General features: G+C 49.0%; 1 protein-coding gene across 6 annotated transcripts in view; it reads right to left on the reverse strand.

Moving 5' to 3' along the window:
- B3gat1 (beta-1,3-glucuronyltransferase 1) overlaps window positions 1-15,396 on the reverse strand; it is a 34,575-nt gene that overhangs the window by 3,646 nt on the left and 15,533 nt on the right. For 3 of the 6 annotated variants that reach the window (XM_005004895.4, XM_023566156.2, XM_003472554.4), the window contains exons 2-5: window positions 5,638-5,731; window positions 5,343-5,489; window positions 1,074-1,582; window positions 385-681 (exon numbers count right to left, since the gene is read on the reverse strand). In XM_005004895.4, the coding sequence (XP_005004952.1) occupies window positions 385-681; window positions 1,074-1,582; window positions 5,343-5,489; window positions 5,638-5,641 (957 nt within the window). In that variant the 5' untranslated portion in view covers window positions 5,642-5,731. Of the gene's footprint in view, window positions 1-384; window positions 682-1,073; window positions 1,583-5,342; window positions 5,490-5,620; window positions 5,732-15,396 lie in introns of all 6 variants that reach the window. The other 3 variants (XM_063256127.1, XM_063256126.1, XM_013155529.3) reach the window with 2 other exon arrangements.

A 15,396-nucleotide genomic window follows, 5' to 3' on the forward strand; every position in this document is an offset into this window, starting at 1 on the left:
GAACTATTGACTATAGTCCAAGTCCCAAGATTTCCCAAGTGTGTGTACATATGTGTGCACGTGTGATGCACGTATATGCATGTGTGCATGTGTGTACCTGTCATGGTAGTATATGTGCATGGGTTGTGTGTGCGTGTACTCAACAGCAAGGTTGTGGAACACCACTGTTCTGATGAGGGTCAGGAATCCTTGGCCATGCCCCCCCAAAAGCCAGCCCTCCCAATTCCCTGCCTGGTGTCCGTGTGGCCACCTCACAGGCGACAGAGGAAGAGGGCCTTTTGGTAAGGGTTTCAGGAAGGCTCTGTTTCCTTCTATCTATGGAGAGGGTCCAGGTGGGCTCCGGGACACCAGTCTTGCAACTGCAGGCTCAGCAAGGGGTCCTACCTTGGTGCAGTTGGCTGCCTTGGGCTCCAGGTCATTGAGGGTGACCAGTTCTCGAAGCAGGCTGCTCTCCTGGTAGCCGCCCTTCACGCCGCGCAGCTTGAAGTAGGCCTGGCTTCGCTGCAGGATGAGCCGCAGGTTGACCGCAAATCCAGCCATGTCGATTGCAAATGGTCGATGTGGGTCGAACACTGTCTTCCAGCCAACCACCTTCCCTGCCCCATTGACCCGCGGGGCCTCGTACCGAAGGCCACCAACAAAAGCGACAGGCCACACGGACACCCTCCTGGTGCTGCGCATCTACATAGGAGGAGGCAGAGTCAGGACAGCTGATTTGCTACTGGCAGGAAGGCGATTCCCATGGCCTCTCCCTGAGGCTACCCGTGCGCCCTGGCTGCCCCTCTCCTCCTGGCGCACTTCCCAGTACCGCCCAAAACGAAATGTCTCCGCTCCCTCCTCCAGTCCCAGGGAGCAGGGGCGGATTCTGGTCGCCACTCTGAATGCCCCCCCCCCCAAAACGGCCAAGACTGCGGTTGAGGGACGCGGTGGTCCACTGTCCTTCCTTTGGTTGGGGAGGTGGCGCGGCCGCAGGCAGACTTTGCATCTCTCTCCTGGGTTCTCTGCCATCCTAGGGACCCCGTCCCATCTCCTGCCCCTCCCGGGAGCCCGCCGTCCGGCCCTCAGGCACGCACCTCCTCGAAGAGCTCCAGGCTGTAGGTGTTGTCGTCGTCTGCGAAGTACACCACGCCGGGTTGCGTTGAGTTCCGTGGGAAGGTCTCCCGCAGCCAGCGCAGCGCTAGGTTGCGCTGCATGGTGCCCCGCGGGATGCGCGGATCGCGGGCGTCGCCCCGCAGCTTATAGTTGCGGGGCGTCTCCACGTGCAGGTGCGTGTAGTTGAGTCCCGTGTCGCGCAGCAGGCGTGCAGTCAGCGGCGTGCGGCGCGGTGCGTCCTCCACCACCAGCCAGTGCAGGTTGGGCACGTGCAGCAGCGTGTTGGCCATGCGCGTGAGCTCGGCTTTCTGCACTGGCCGGCTGTAGGTGGGCGTCACCACGTGGATGGTTGGCAGTGTGTCAGACCAAGGCGGGGGCCGCGTGTACACGTATTCTGTGCGTACCACCTCCACGATGTCGCGGTCCGACATGCAGTACTCCCTGGGGTCTGTGCCCACCGCCGCCTCTCGCCTGGGGTCACTGGCCTCATCTGTGGAGTTGGAGACAGGTAGTGTGGGTAAGGGGGCCCTGGGCTGACTCCCGCCCTGGATCCAGAATGCAGGGTAGCACCCTGTCAAGGCAGCCCTGTCCTCTGTCCCAGGGCAGGAGTCAGAGCCCGGCCTCTTCTGCTGGACATGGGAGGACTAACGCTCAAATCCATCTCTGGGTGCTCAGGGGATTTTCTTCCTAATGACTCCCAGAATGACAGGATTAACATCTTTCTCCTCCTCACACTTGACAGCCCTGCTGCTGTTCCAGGGCAGCTGGCCATGCTCCAGGCTTACACCTTGTCTTTTGAGTGTGCTGGCTTATTTTACGACAAAGTGCCCTGACCCTGGCGTCCCTAATGCTGCCGCATCAGTGGAGCTAGTCATATAGCACGGTGGCACTGCCATGCTCAGCAGGGATCACAAGACCAGAGCAGAGTGGCTACAGCATGCAGTGGCCCCCAAGGAACCTGAGGGGAGCTGCCCCAGATTTTTCACAAACCTTGTCAGGTGGGACTTCACCCTCCTGGCCTTATGTAATTGACACTTTGAATCTTAGCACAGAACTTAATGTTTAATGCAGCATTTTGATTCTGCTGGCTTTGCCCATAGCTTTCAGGCGGGTTTTGCATCCTGAATGTTATTCCCAATTTTAAACATTCTTCCATTTTGGAATCCACAAGAGGACACAGTGGAGACCTTCTTTTTGCCTGGTGTTGGTGTCTTAATTTGCACTTTCTGATCACTCTGGTTCAGCCCTTGGGACCCTGACTGTCCCACTGTCCAAGCATCCAGGTAGTGTGTTCTGTCTCCACTCCAAGGATGCCACAAGGGACACCGGCAGTTTCTGAACCTGGCCCCTGGCCACACACTCAAGTGTGGAGCGCTGTGCTTTCTGAGGTAACCTGCTCTGCTGGGGGTAGCTCTAACAACCAAGGTTTTCCTTACATCCTAGACATTTTCCTCAGGGGATGCAGCAGGCATGTTACGAGGAGCTGCAAAGGCCACTGGCATTCTGGTTTCAGGCTGTGTCCTTGTGTTTGAAGGGCCCCTGCACAGATGTTGTGGCCCTTGCTGCCCATGACATGCCATTGCAGCAGGGAGGTAGGGGGCAGAGGATGGACCTCACAGCCTGGATGCCCAGGCTCAGACTCTGCGCTTCTCCTGGAAGCCTATGTGCTCTTGAGCAAGTCACTTAGCTTCTGGTGCCTTGATTTCAGGAGATATTAATAGCATCTGCTTTATTGAGTTAATCTGTGGATTAATGAGTCAATACCCATTCTGGGCTCAGAGCACTGCCAGGCACAGTTAGGATCATTTCCTCTTGTGTAGGACGCTTGCTGCCCTACTTCCTCCTGGCTCCATGTGACTACAGTGAGGGGGGGAAAGAGCACGGTCACATAAGAGGATGCTGGCTTTGGCATTTCTGTTGCACACTCCAGCCCACCACTCTTCCTGGCAGTGTGCAGGGTGTGTAGGGTGCTTGTATGGAGTCTGATATGGTCAAGTCCTGAAAACGGGCTGCTCCTAGTGCTTAGCAGCTGGGAACCAGTCCCCAGGCTGTGGATAGGATGCTTGGGGAGGGGAAGGTACAGGGAGGAGAGCAGCACAGATGCAGCTCACCAAAGATGGCTTTCTGGAGGAATTCTGGGTCAAACTGGAAAGGACAAGGTGGGATGCATGTCCAAGATTCTGACCAGGATATAAGGTTTCATTTATTCTGCAGTCAAAAAAGGAAACTGAGGTCTGGAACGATTCACACTCTGCCCACATTCTGCTGTCAAGGTCACACCAGCAGGTAAGGGCCTATGTCAGGAAAGGCTCCTGTGCTGGGACTCACCCTTCCCATGGCCTCAGGATTTCTGCAACTTTGAGTCATGAAGGCCTACTTGTGACTGTCCCTTCACTGAACTGCAGGATCCACTCCATCAGTCCATCTTGGCTTGCCCCGGGGAGACTGAGGGCCAAGTCACTACCCGGGGGGAATGGCACCAGTGCTTAGTGAAACAGTCAGTACCTCCAACCTGAGCTCTATCAACAGACAATGATATTATGTTGTTTTATATATAGCAGCTTAAGTCCTCTTGATATTTTCAGGATAATCATGATTCTAAACTGACAGGCACCAATGAGAAGTGCTGGTGTCAGAAACAGAGAATACCATCAGGTGGAGAGGCCCAAAGTGCCAGCATGGGCATGGGGGCTGCAGCAATCCTGAGCTTGGTCTTTCTCAAGAAAACTTCAGGGACTGCAGGAGGCTTTGCAGGACCGGATACTGAACTGTGTCTGCCTCTGTATTACTTGGTGACAGGACTGACTCCAGAGCTACCCTCTCTGTTGCTGGGATGGGTTTGGGCCTTCTTGTTTTTCATGCTCCTACATAAAATGAGGATGCATTTGTACTGAGAGTGAAGCTCTGATACAGCTCTTGCCTAGCACATGTGAGGCCCTGGATTCCATTTCCAGCACCTCATTAAAAGAAAAATGAACAGAAGAAAAGGATAATGAACATTGTAAAAGGGAGAATTGTGCTTTCTTAAAAGTGCTTATGCCCCAAAAGCATGAGAATAAAGGCTGAGGAGTGAGAGCAGCCAGATGTGGGGTGCGCAGATGTTGGAATACAGGGAGCTCGGGTGCAAGAGAAAAAGGCAGCCTCAAGACGCTGGACCAGGACAGGCGGCTCAGTCCCAGTGCTGCCTGGTAGGACTCTTGACAGATTAGAATCTCCTAAGCAGGAAATGGGGCAACATAACACTTTCCTTAAAAGGTTTAAAACACCATCGAGACTCCGGGAGGGGTAGTGAGAGCGTCTCTCAAGAAGTAAAAGGCTAGGAATAAAGCTCAATGTGAAGGGCCCGGGTTCACTCTTCAAGGACTACAAAACAGACCTTACAGCACAGTTGTGAGTGAACTCAGTGGTACAGTGCTTGCTTAGGATGCTGGAGGCCCTTGGGTCTGTCCCCAGTGGGATGAAAACACAGAACAAGAAAAACATATCTGGTAAGGGCCACAGATGCTCTTCTTACCTAGCATCTGGGGCTAAGTGGTCTGCTTCTTGCACATGGTGAGACCTGATGGAAAGCTGTGCATGTATGCGCGTGGATCTTGTTTTCTAAAATTTTTCTATAATTGATGCCATGACTTCTCAGGGCCTTGCACACCTGAGTCTGCACCTTCCAGGGGCACTACTTTCTAGTGATAGTAGACAATTGCCTGAACACACCTTTCATGTGCAAATGAAGCAACCCAGAACCCTTACCCCAAACCACCACCTTAGCAAACTCAAACACAAGCTAATCTTTCCCTGCCCTGAATCACCCCATGGCCAAACATCAGATAATTAGAAACCACCTCGCATCTGAGAACCCATGGAAAGGATTCAAATGATCCACTTCTGAGTCCCCCTCACTGCTTGCTTGGCCTTTTTCCTTCCTGCAGAAGCCACAATAAAGACTCGGCCCACTCCCACTCCAGGTCTCCCCCGGCCTGCCCCAGTACTTCCCACCCCCGTGATTCTGTGGAGCGTGCTCCCTCTCTTTGGGAACTGAGAATAAGAAATTCTTTGAAGGCAGCAGTCTCTGTGTTATGCTAAATTAAAACAAATCCAAGGTGTATCTTTAAAACTGTGTGTGGAGTTTTTGCCAGATTCCCAGAGTGGTGTGAGACTCCAGAAGGGTAAGATGACTCAGATGATCTCTAGGGTTCTCCTGGCTGCCCCTGTCTGTGGAGAGGGGAAGCTCTGCTGCAGCAGAGCGGGCTCACCCTTGTGGACGGTCAGCAGGGGTGCGAGGGTGGTCTGGTGCCACACCGTGATGAGCAGTGTCCAGGGCAGCACGATGAGGACGATCGCAAGGATGTCTCGTCTTTTTGGCATCTCCAAGGCTGGCTGTGCCCACAGCTCCTCGTTACCTGAGTGGTGGTAAGTTCAGGAGAGAGGCGGCCACGGAGCAGCAGCAGCAAAGGGGAAAAAAGAATAGGTATGGGCGGCCGGCCAGGCGTGCAGAGAACAGAGAAGCCAAAGGCTGGCTAGCAGGTCTTACCAGCACTCACAACCCACCCATTGCGGAAGCAGGTTTGGAGAATCCTGGCCAGGAAGTCTGACAAGGGGTGGTTGATCAGGGGCAGGGTCAGGAGCCCTCAGAAGTGGACACCTGCCAGAGAGAGCAGACAAGGATGGCCAGAGATCTGGGTGTTGAAAGCATAAAATACCAAATATGCTGTACTTGTTACTTAATTTGCCTTTATGACTCCATATAATCCTCCTCCCTGCTTCCATGTTTCTTGTAATCCCACCCTCTAATTACCTGTAAACTAAAGCTAATTGCCTTTTATGGTGACAAACTGATCTTATGACCCTAAGGCCTCCCCTTGCAGTTTATTGCTTTATAGCTCCTTGCAGCAGGGGGGCAGGTGGGTACTGCCCGGGTTACCTTTGGGCATGGTGCCACTGCTAAACTCAGCTAGATAAAAGCGCTTCTTTTTAAATTTTTGATGCCCATCAATTTCATTGCCCATATTACTTGGGGGCTCATCCGGGATTAACACTTTTTGGGGTTCACCCCTGGACTCCTACTCCTTGGATGAACTGGACGTTTCCGAGGAACCACACACGAGGATCTCTGGGATCATGGCTTTCTTCTACCAGCAGGTAGTTTCACTTTGTAGTTTCTCCCTTCCATATGCCCCAACTCAAGTTTCCAAGCTTATATCCATTTTGGCACAACTGCATCAAATATAAGGCAAAATACCGCCCTTTGAAGAGAACCAGCCTCTGTTGGGTGCACGTTCAGGGAATGCACATTTGGGGAGTTAAATTCACAGACTTGCTCCCACCTAATTGAGACATTGCCATGATCTTGTCTTAGTTCCCAAAAACTTTTATCTTTATATTCTAGGCCTGATTCATCTGATGTTGAGAGCCCTTGTAAATCCAGCTAGACCTAAAGTGTAACCTGTTTCCTAGAGTTTTTTTTTTTTTTTTTTTTTAGCTGATTGGTTTGACTACATTACATGATTTTTGTTATTTCCAATGAGAAACATGCTCTTCCTGGGCTAGATGGCAGCTAGCAAATTGGTTATTTTAAATTCCTGGGACAGTTCTAGGATTAGCAAGCAGGACTATAGCCACCTGGTTATTTTAACCAGCTCCTGGTTGCAAAGACAAGAACCTGCTCCAGTTGTTATAGCTTTTTGGATAGTTCTTTGTTTACAGGGCAGAATTCCACCATCTTGCCTTTGTTCCTGGGGCAGGCTCCCACCATCTTGTCTTTGTTCCTGGGGCAGGCTCCCGCCATCATGTCTTTGTTTCTGGGGCAAGCTCCAGCCATCTTGCCGCCATCTTGTCTTTGTTTTTGTAGAGGACATCCACCATCTTGTCTTTGTTTACTTCTCTGTACCTCTATCTCATGTGTATACTATTATGGGCCAAACAGTTTCCTTCCCTCTGTCACCCTTACAACTTGTAATCATTTTAAAGATTTTAGGGATCGACTTGCCAGAAATGGAGATCCTGTCTACCCTAAGAAACTAAGAACATTCTGTGAACTCGAATGGCCTTCCTTTGATGTTGGATGGCCTTACCAGGTCCACCAAGTCATTTTGGGCCCCTGCATAAGCCAGCCACACATGCTGATCAGGTGGTCTATATTGAAGTTTGGATTGACCTGATCCAGGGCCACTCCTCATGGAAAAGAAAACTGCTATGAGAAGGACCCTGGGGGACACAGCCTCCTCCTGTGGCAATGATGAAAACTAGGGTGTCACGTCCTTCTGCTGTTCTGCCTCCTCCTGATGATGATGATTCCCCTCCTTTTTCCCTCTACCCTCCTTACTGCCCTGATTCTTCAAGCTCATCAGAACCATCCCCACAGGTCCCTACCCCTCCCAGGCCACCCCACACCAGCAGGGGTTGCCTCCCACCATCCCATTCTGTGCCTAGCCCTGACTCCACTAAACCTTCCTCCATTCTACCCCTCTGGAAGTCCCTCCCTTGGACTCCTCCCAGGGATCTATCTTCACCTATGTCCCCTTCTCTACTATTGATATATATATATAATTGGAAATTACAGAATATGCCTTTCTCTAAGGACCCTCAGGCTCTAGTATCTCTCTTTGAGACCATTTGTTTCACTCATTGGCCAACCTGCAATGACTGCCAACAGCTCTTGCAGACTCTCTTCACATCTGGTGACACAAACAAACTCGAAGCTTGATGCACTGATCTGTCCTGGACACTGGAGGGGAGCCCACTTTGGATCTTATGAGACTTGATGCTGTTTCCCCTCTGACCTGCCCTAACTGGGAGCCCAACACGGATAGAGGTAAGAAGGCTCTTGATTGGTACTGTCAGACTCTTCTTGTGGTACTTGGGGTGCTGCCTGAAAGCTGGCCAACTTATCAAAAGTAACTGAGGTAAGGAAATTTGCTTTTGATTCCTTGTCAGCTTTCCTTGAGTTTCTCCTAGAGGCCTATAATATATAAACACCTATAGACCTGGAGGTACCAGAGAATAGGTGAGCTATTAAAATAGCACCCGTCTCTCACTCAGCCCCTGATATTAAATGAAACTTGTGAAAATTAGAGGGTTTTGAAGGGGGGATGATAAGTCAGCTGATGGAGATAGCCCAAAAGTCTTTGAAAACAGGGAAGACCCACAAGACAAAAAGTTGACCAAGATCTTGGGTGTCCTAGTGGAAAGCCATACTCAAGGCAAAAGAGAAAAGGATCAACATGAGGGTCCCACTAGGCAAGAATCAATGTGCTTGGGTCACTGCAAACAGTTGGGTCATTGGAAAAAGGATTGTCCAAAGTTGAAGGCCCAACTGGAGAAAGGGAAAAACACCCCTTGAATCTTACTGGAAAAAGATTGACAATTTCAGGGTTCATCCACTTCCCCTCAGCCCCAGATAACTTTTAACTGTGTGTGTGTGTGTAACCCATATATATCCTGCTTGACACTGGAGCCAGTTACTCAATATACAACACCCCTTTTCGGAGATATCCAAGAGTACATTAGTCATTCAAGGGACCACTGGTGACATCCAGCATTACCCATGGACAGGAACTAAGATAACTCACTAGGGAAATCCGACTTTAACTCACTCTTTTCTTGTGGTGCCTGAATGCCCTGAGCCCTTACTTGGCTGGGACCTACTTCATAAGCTCCATGGAGCATTAGGTTTGCTGGGGGTAATTCCCTTGTTAACCTTGAGGGCACAGTAGCTATTAAAGACTCACCCATATGTCTTCTGATAACCTGCCCCATTATGGAGGGACACCTATTGATAATTGACCCACCAAAAGTATCTTCAGAGTTTCAGACCAAATTGCTGGACCTCTTCATGCATGAGATTCCTGTTGTTTGGGCAGAGATCAACCCTCCTGGACTGGCCATTAACCAGGCACACCCTGGTCATAGAACTCTTGCCTTGTGTGATTCCTATCAGGGTTGGCCAATACATGCTCAGTTTCCAAGCCAGACTGGGAATCTCAAAACACATACAGAGATTAAAGGAAGCAAATATTCTAATACTTTGTACTTCAGCCTGGAATACCCTGCTTCTCCCTCTCCAAAAGCCTGGAACTACAGGCTATTGCCCAGCCCAAGACCTGAGAGAGGTAAATGAGTGTGCTGTTACTCTTCATCCCACTGTCCCAAATCCTTATATGCTCCTAAGTCTTCTACCTCCAGACCAGATATGGTATTCGGTTTTAGAACTCAAGGATGCCTTCTTCACTCTCCCAAATTACACCGGTAAGTCAACCTATTTTTGCCTTTGAATGGACGACCCAGACACCAGAGGTTCATGCCAATGAACCTGGAGTAGGCTCCCTTGGTGGTTCAAAAATGTTCCCACTTTATTTGAAGAGGTCTTGAGCAAAGATCTCTAAGAACATTGTGGTGAACCCTGGAGTCACAATATTGCAATACATTGATGATGTGCTACTGGCAGCCCTTGATTATCAAAGTTGCCTACAGGCCACTTGAGATTTGCTATACATACTCAGATGCCTAGGCTACCATATTTCAACCAGAAAGGCTCAACTATGTACACAAGAGGTGACTTATCTGGGCTATATGCTTGTTAAAGGAAATCGGTCAATTTCAAATGAAAGAGTTCAGGCTATCCTCCAAATTCCTGAACCTCAGACAAAAAGGCATATTCAGAGTTTTTGGGATCCATAGGCTATTGCCGCCTCTGGCTCCTGGACTTTGCTGAGTTAGCACAACCTCTCCATGTTGCAACTGGGGGAATCCCTTCTGGTCCTCCTGTTTGGACTGAGAGGGAAAGTCAAACATTTCAAAAACTAAAGTTGGCCCTTGCTCAAGCTCCAGCATTGGCCCTACCAGATTTGATCAAACCCTTTCTCTGTTCATTTCAGAAAAGCACAGGATAGCAAAGAGGGTACTGACTCAGATGTTGGCACCATGGCGCTGCCCAATTACTTATCTCTCAAAAAGGTTAGACTCAGTGTCTTTGGCCAAATTGCCTTTGAGCCATTGCAGCCACTGCCTTGATAGTAAAAGAGGCAAATAAACTAACTTTTGGACAGAAGCTGCAAGTTGTGGCTCCTCATGCAGTTGAAACCCTCCTCATGACCCCACCCGACAGATGGCTCTCAGATTTGGGATTGTACAATATCAGGCCCTCTTGTTTAACACTGACCTTATTGAATTAAAGGAGACTACTGTCTTAAATCCAGCAACCCTGCTGCCAGATGATGATCTACAGGTACCCATCTGATGGCATGGACTTGCTCTCTACCACTGCCAGTCTTTGCCAAGACCTCACTTATCTTCCATTAGAGTTGAATATTTCACCCATGGTAGCAGCTTCCTTCTTGAAGGTAAACGGATGGCAGAGGTGGCCATAACCACTCAAACAGAAGTAATTTGGGCCAAACCCCTAGATCAAAGCACCTCCTCTCAAAGGGCTGAATGCATTGCCCTCACAGAGACCCTAAATTTGGTTAAGGATCTAAGGGCCACTATCTACACAGACAGCCGCTATGTTTTTGCTACCTTTCATGTACATGGGAAAATATACCAAGAGAGGGGGCTCTTAACCTCTCTCTACTGGTTCAAAAATTAAGAATGCTCCTTTTATCTTGGGCTTGTCAGCTGCTGTCTGGCTTCCCAAATCTATAGCAGTGGTGTATTGTAGGGGCCACCAGATGGGAAAAGATCCAATCTCGGTAGGAAATGCACTCGCTGACAGGAGTGCTAGAGAGGCAGCTCAAAGGCATTTGTACAGTCTGCAGCCCATTTGCTGGCAGTTCTGCCTCCCCCCCCTTGTTTGGGCCAGTTGGTGTATTCCAAGTCAGATCAGGACCTAGCTAGACAACTGAAAGCAAAACAAAAGTCTCCTGAAAATTGGTTTCAATTGCCAGACAGACGAATTGTAATACCCACTGCCTTAGGAAGAAACTTGATTCTTCAGATGCACCAGGCCTGACATCTAGGAGGCTCAAAACTGGCTGAGTTGCTTCAGACCAGGTATTTCATTCCTAAACTGACTCAATTAGCAGAGGAAGTCAGTCAAAGATGCCCACAGTGTTTACATGTAAATACCAAAGTCTCCACTATCTCAGAGAGAATTCCATACAGGGGAACTTTTCCTGGGAAAAGTGGGACACTGGGAAATTGATTTCACAGACATGGGAAAACCAGGACTACGTGGACATAAGTATTTGATGATTTGGGTGGACACTTTCACTGGATGGACGGAGGGATACTCGACAAAGACCAAATCGGCTTTGATTGTTGTCAGAAAGCTTTTATATGAAATAATTCCTAGATTTGGTCTTCCCTTATCTATGGGGGCCAACAATGGCCCAGCTTTCATAGTTTCCATCACTAGCAAAGTTGCTCAATTACACATTGATTGGGAATTTCACTGTGCCTACTTTCCCCAAAGTTCAGGTCAAGTTGAAAGATGAATCAAAATTTAAAAGAGATGCTTAGTAAATTGATTTTAGAGTCTGGGGAAAACTGGGTGAGTCTCTTCCTTTTGCTCTCCTGTGCATGCGTTGTACTACTCCATATATAAATGGAATAACTATGGGACACCGCCACCCCTCTTGTCCTGCCTTGATAGAACCCATTTGGCAGAGACTACTAACCACAGCTTAATTAAATCTCTACAGGCTCTTCAACCTGTGCTGAGTTCCACCTACCAACTCTTCTGAGACCACCAAGCCATCCACATGCATCGGAGACTCCTGGAGAGCAAGTGCTGCTTTAATGCCGTTCTTGCACCTCTTCTCCTGAAGCCATTGGACTGAACCATACACTGTTGTCCTCAACATTCCCATGGCTGTCAAGGTAGCCAGAAAACCCACCTGGGTACATCACTCCCAAATCAAGGTCCTCCGTCCAGATACCCAGGATACAGGTAAGTGTACTGTTACTCGGACTGAGCATCCCCTGAAACTCAAATTGTCAAAATGTTCCTGATGATGCTCTCTTGGTTGTTGGGTGATACTCTCCTTGTCCCATGATCATAACCTGACCCTTTATACCTGGAAGCTAACTAATACATACTCAGGTGAAGTTTTAATGAAAAACACTTCCCCTTAGGCTGTCCTAAATACAGTTCTGTGCCAACTTCTGTGGTCATCAATACCATACCTTCCTTTTTTATCAATTGATTTAACTTCACCCTTAGGAGCAAATAGTGGTGCACTGACTCAGTCCCAATATGTTAGCTCCTATGACTGTCGCACCCAATATGAAGACAATGCTTGCAGAACATCGAATTTTATGTTTGTCCCCAAGAACAGACCTCTGGAAACCCTGTTGATGAAGAGGCCTATAATGATGGATATGGTCAATAGTACTGTGCTTATTGGGGATGCAAATCCATTTCTCCTTGGGGAAGTAATGATCCTTTTCTGGATGTTAAAAGATCCTCAAAACCTGCTAGCTGTGCAGACTCAAATTGTAAGCCCTCACATTTATTATTTAAAAAGCCCATCACCACTCTTGGTTCAGAGGAAAAACTTGGGGTATCTGACTCTATGTATCTGGGTATGACCCCGGGACAAGTTTCTATACCTTCAGGGAATGAGTCACAAGATGCCCTACTGGACTAGCTATTGGGCCACTGGCCCCACCAGTTCCTTCTACTTAAAAGACCCCCAAACCTCCTATTACCGTTCCCCCTTCTACTCCTGAAACCAAACTACATACTCCCTTGCCATGACCCCATCAGCCTACCTCTGACATGTATGGTCCCCTAGACATAATGTTTCAGTACCTCAATTGCAGCAATCCCAGTCTTACCCAAGACTGCTGGCTATGCCTGGACCCACAACCTCCCTAAAGCAGTAGCCCCAGATAGACCCAATGCCATCAGGATTGGGACTAAAAAAGGGGCTGCTTGAGGCAATCGGAAAAAATCTGATTCAAGTTTAGACATTCTCCTCTAATTGGGCCAGAATACCAGTAAACTTGGGGAAATACCAAGTGCAATACAAAGAGTTAAACCTGAAGTAAAAGCAAACCAAGATCCTGTAGGGGCTTCCAGGTGTTGATTAAGTACACAAGAGACATTAGTTATTACAATAGAATCAGAACATAAGTTTGCATAGGGGCTAGAATCGAGATTGTAGGCACCAGATCTGATACAAGCATTACCTTGAACATTTCCTAAGGTGAAGATGGGTTTGTGTTCCCACCAACAAGGAGAATTAGAATCTAAAGTGGTAGAGTTCCGGATCTGGGAAAAACTATTTGAGCCCATGAAAGTTTAAAGGCCAACCCTATGTAAAAGGGAGGGGCTACAAGTTTAATGATCGGTGACAAAAACTACGGTGAATTAAATGCTCTCATAGATAAAGACTTAGCAACCTTAGAACACTCAGTGCCTGAACTAGAAGAATCACTGGGTTCTTTGGCTGAAATGGTCCTCCAGAATTGCAGAGGTCTAGATTTGTTATTCATGAAGGAAGGTGGTCTATGCATGGCCCTAGGAGAGGCCTGCTGTTTCTATACCAGTCACTCCGGAGTCATACAGGACAGCACGAACAAGCTTAGAATAAGGCTCCAAGAATGGGAGCAAAAAGGACAACTTGACCAAAAGTGGTTCCAGAAGCTGTTCTCACTGTCCCCTGGCTGACTACCCTGCTCTCAGCCCTGATAGGACCCATATTTCTCTTTTTACTTGCCATTATTGTTGGGGCACGCATCATAAAGTGCCTTTTAAAACACATCCAAGGGGCTGGGGATTTAGTTCAGCGGCATAAGTGCCTGCCTTGCAAGCAGGCAGTCATGAGTTCGATCCCCGATACTGATAAAAAGGAAAAATATGCTGTACTGCTACTTAAGGTGCCTTTGTGACTTGTTTCTCCAGTAAAACTTGTGTAATTGCTTGTAAAGTTGCAATTCATGGCATACCGCCCATGTAATCCTCTTCCCTTCTTCCCTTTTTCTTGTAGTTGCTTGTCCCATCCTCTTGACTACTGTAAACCTAAGCGTAATTACCTTTTATGGTGACAAATTAATCTTAGGGTCATTAATCTTATGACCCTAACCCTCCCCTTGAAGTTTATTGCTTTTTAGTTCTTTACAGCTGGGGGGCGGGTGGGCACTGCCCAGGCTACCATTGGGCACGGTGCCACTGCTGAGCTCAGCTAAATAAAAGTACTTCTTTTTAAATTTTGTGATGCCCATCAGTTTTATTGCCATATCACTATGCATGGTAGTCACCAGCACACACCAGTCTAGGCCATGGCGATGGTGGACTTCAGAGACTCCTACCTGGTTGTCAGTATGAAATATGATTTCTGCCCTGTCCACCACCTCTGTCCCACAGGTTTCTCATTCGTGTAAAGTTTGGCCCCTACTTCCCAAGATTGTTCTCAGAGTTAAACACTGCCGGTTGCCCCTGACATCAGTGCATGAGAAACCAGGCTACTATGATGTTCAAATGGCCAGGCCCGAGGGGATCTTTCACGTTAGAGATGGAGGCCTCCTCTGATGGGAAGGAAGATGCGCTGTAGGGCCAGGTCTCAGGAGGGAACACCATGAGTTCTTGTCCTGGCCAGTGGCTAGCCTGTGGCTGCTAAGTCTTGGGGAGACACTTGTAAAAGGCAGCTGCGGGGCCCCAGGAAAGGACCCTTAGTGACTAGAATGTGCCAGACTTGAATGTGCATTCAGCTCTTTTTAGTTTCTGCTGGCAGCCGCGCCTCCAGGATTTGCTCTCTCTGGCCGCAAGGAAACTTATGTGTATTGAGTTCACAGCCATTCTGGAAATTCTCATATCCCCTCTCTCTCCTTCTGCCTTCACTTCTGACTGAGCTGTGCAAATGCAGCTGGGGTTTGCAGGGTGGAGGGGAGAGGGGGCAGCTGGGGCCCCCTGGCTGGCCCTCAAAGCACTCCTCCCAGTGCCCAGCAGCTGTGACGGCAGACTGCACATGCTCATCTCTGGTGAGGTGGAGAGGTATGCCCAAAGAATTTCTGCTCAGATTTGGGAATAGCATGCTGCATCTCTTGGCAGTCTTCACTAGATCTGAGGCCTGCTGGACGCAGGTCTGTCTCCCAGTACAAAGCACCTTGGTTCTGCTGTCCAGCCCTTCTGACCAGAGGCCTAATACCTCCAAAGTCTTTGCACAGATGGCACCAGGCAGCCTTCATTCCTGGGGATTGAAGGAACACAGGATAGGGTTAAGTGTCATGGACAGAGGGCAGCAGTGGGGTGCACAAGGAAGGCTGCTGCCCTTTCTGGGTGGGGCCTCCCTCTGGCTGGTCTGGCAAGTGACACACCCAGGGCCCACACTGTGAAGCTTGTGGGGGTCCTGTATGAGGCAGGTGACC

This window comes from Cavia porcellus, unplaced genomic scaffold (genome assembly GCF_034190915.1).
Source record: "Cavia porcellus strain 051 isolate PalLab524CR breed Dunkin Hartley unplaced genomic scaffold, mCavPor4.1 scaffold_9, whole genome shotgun sequence".
Lineage (NCBI taxonomy): Eukaryota > Metazoa > Chordata > Mammalia > Rodentia > Caviidae > Cavia > Cavia porcellus.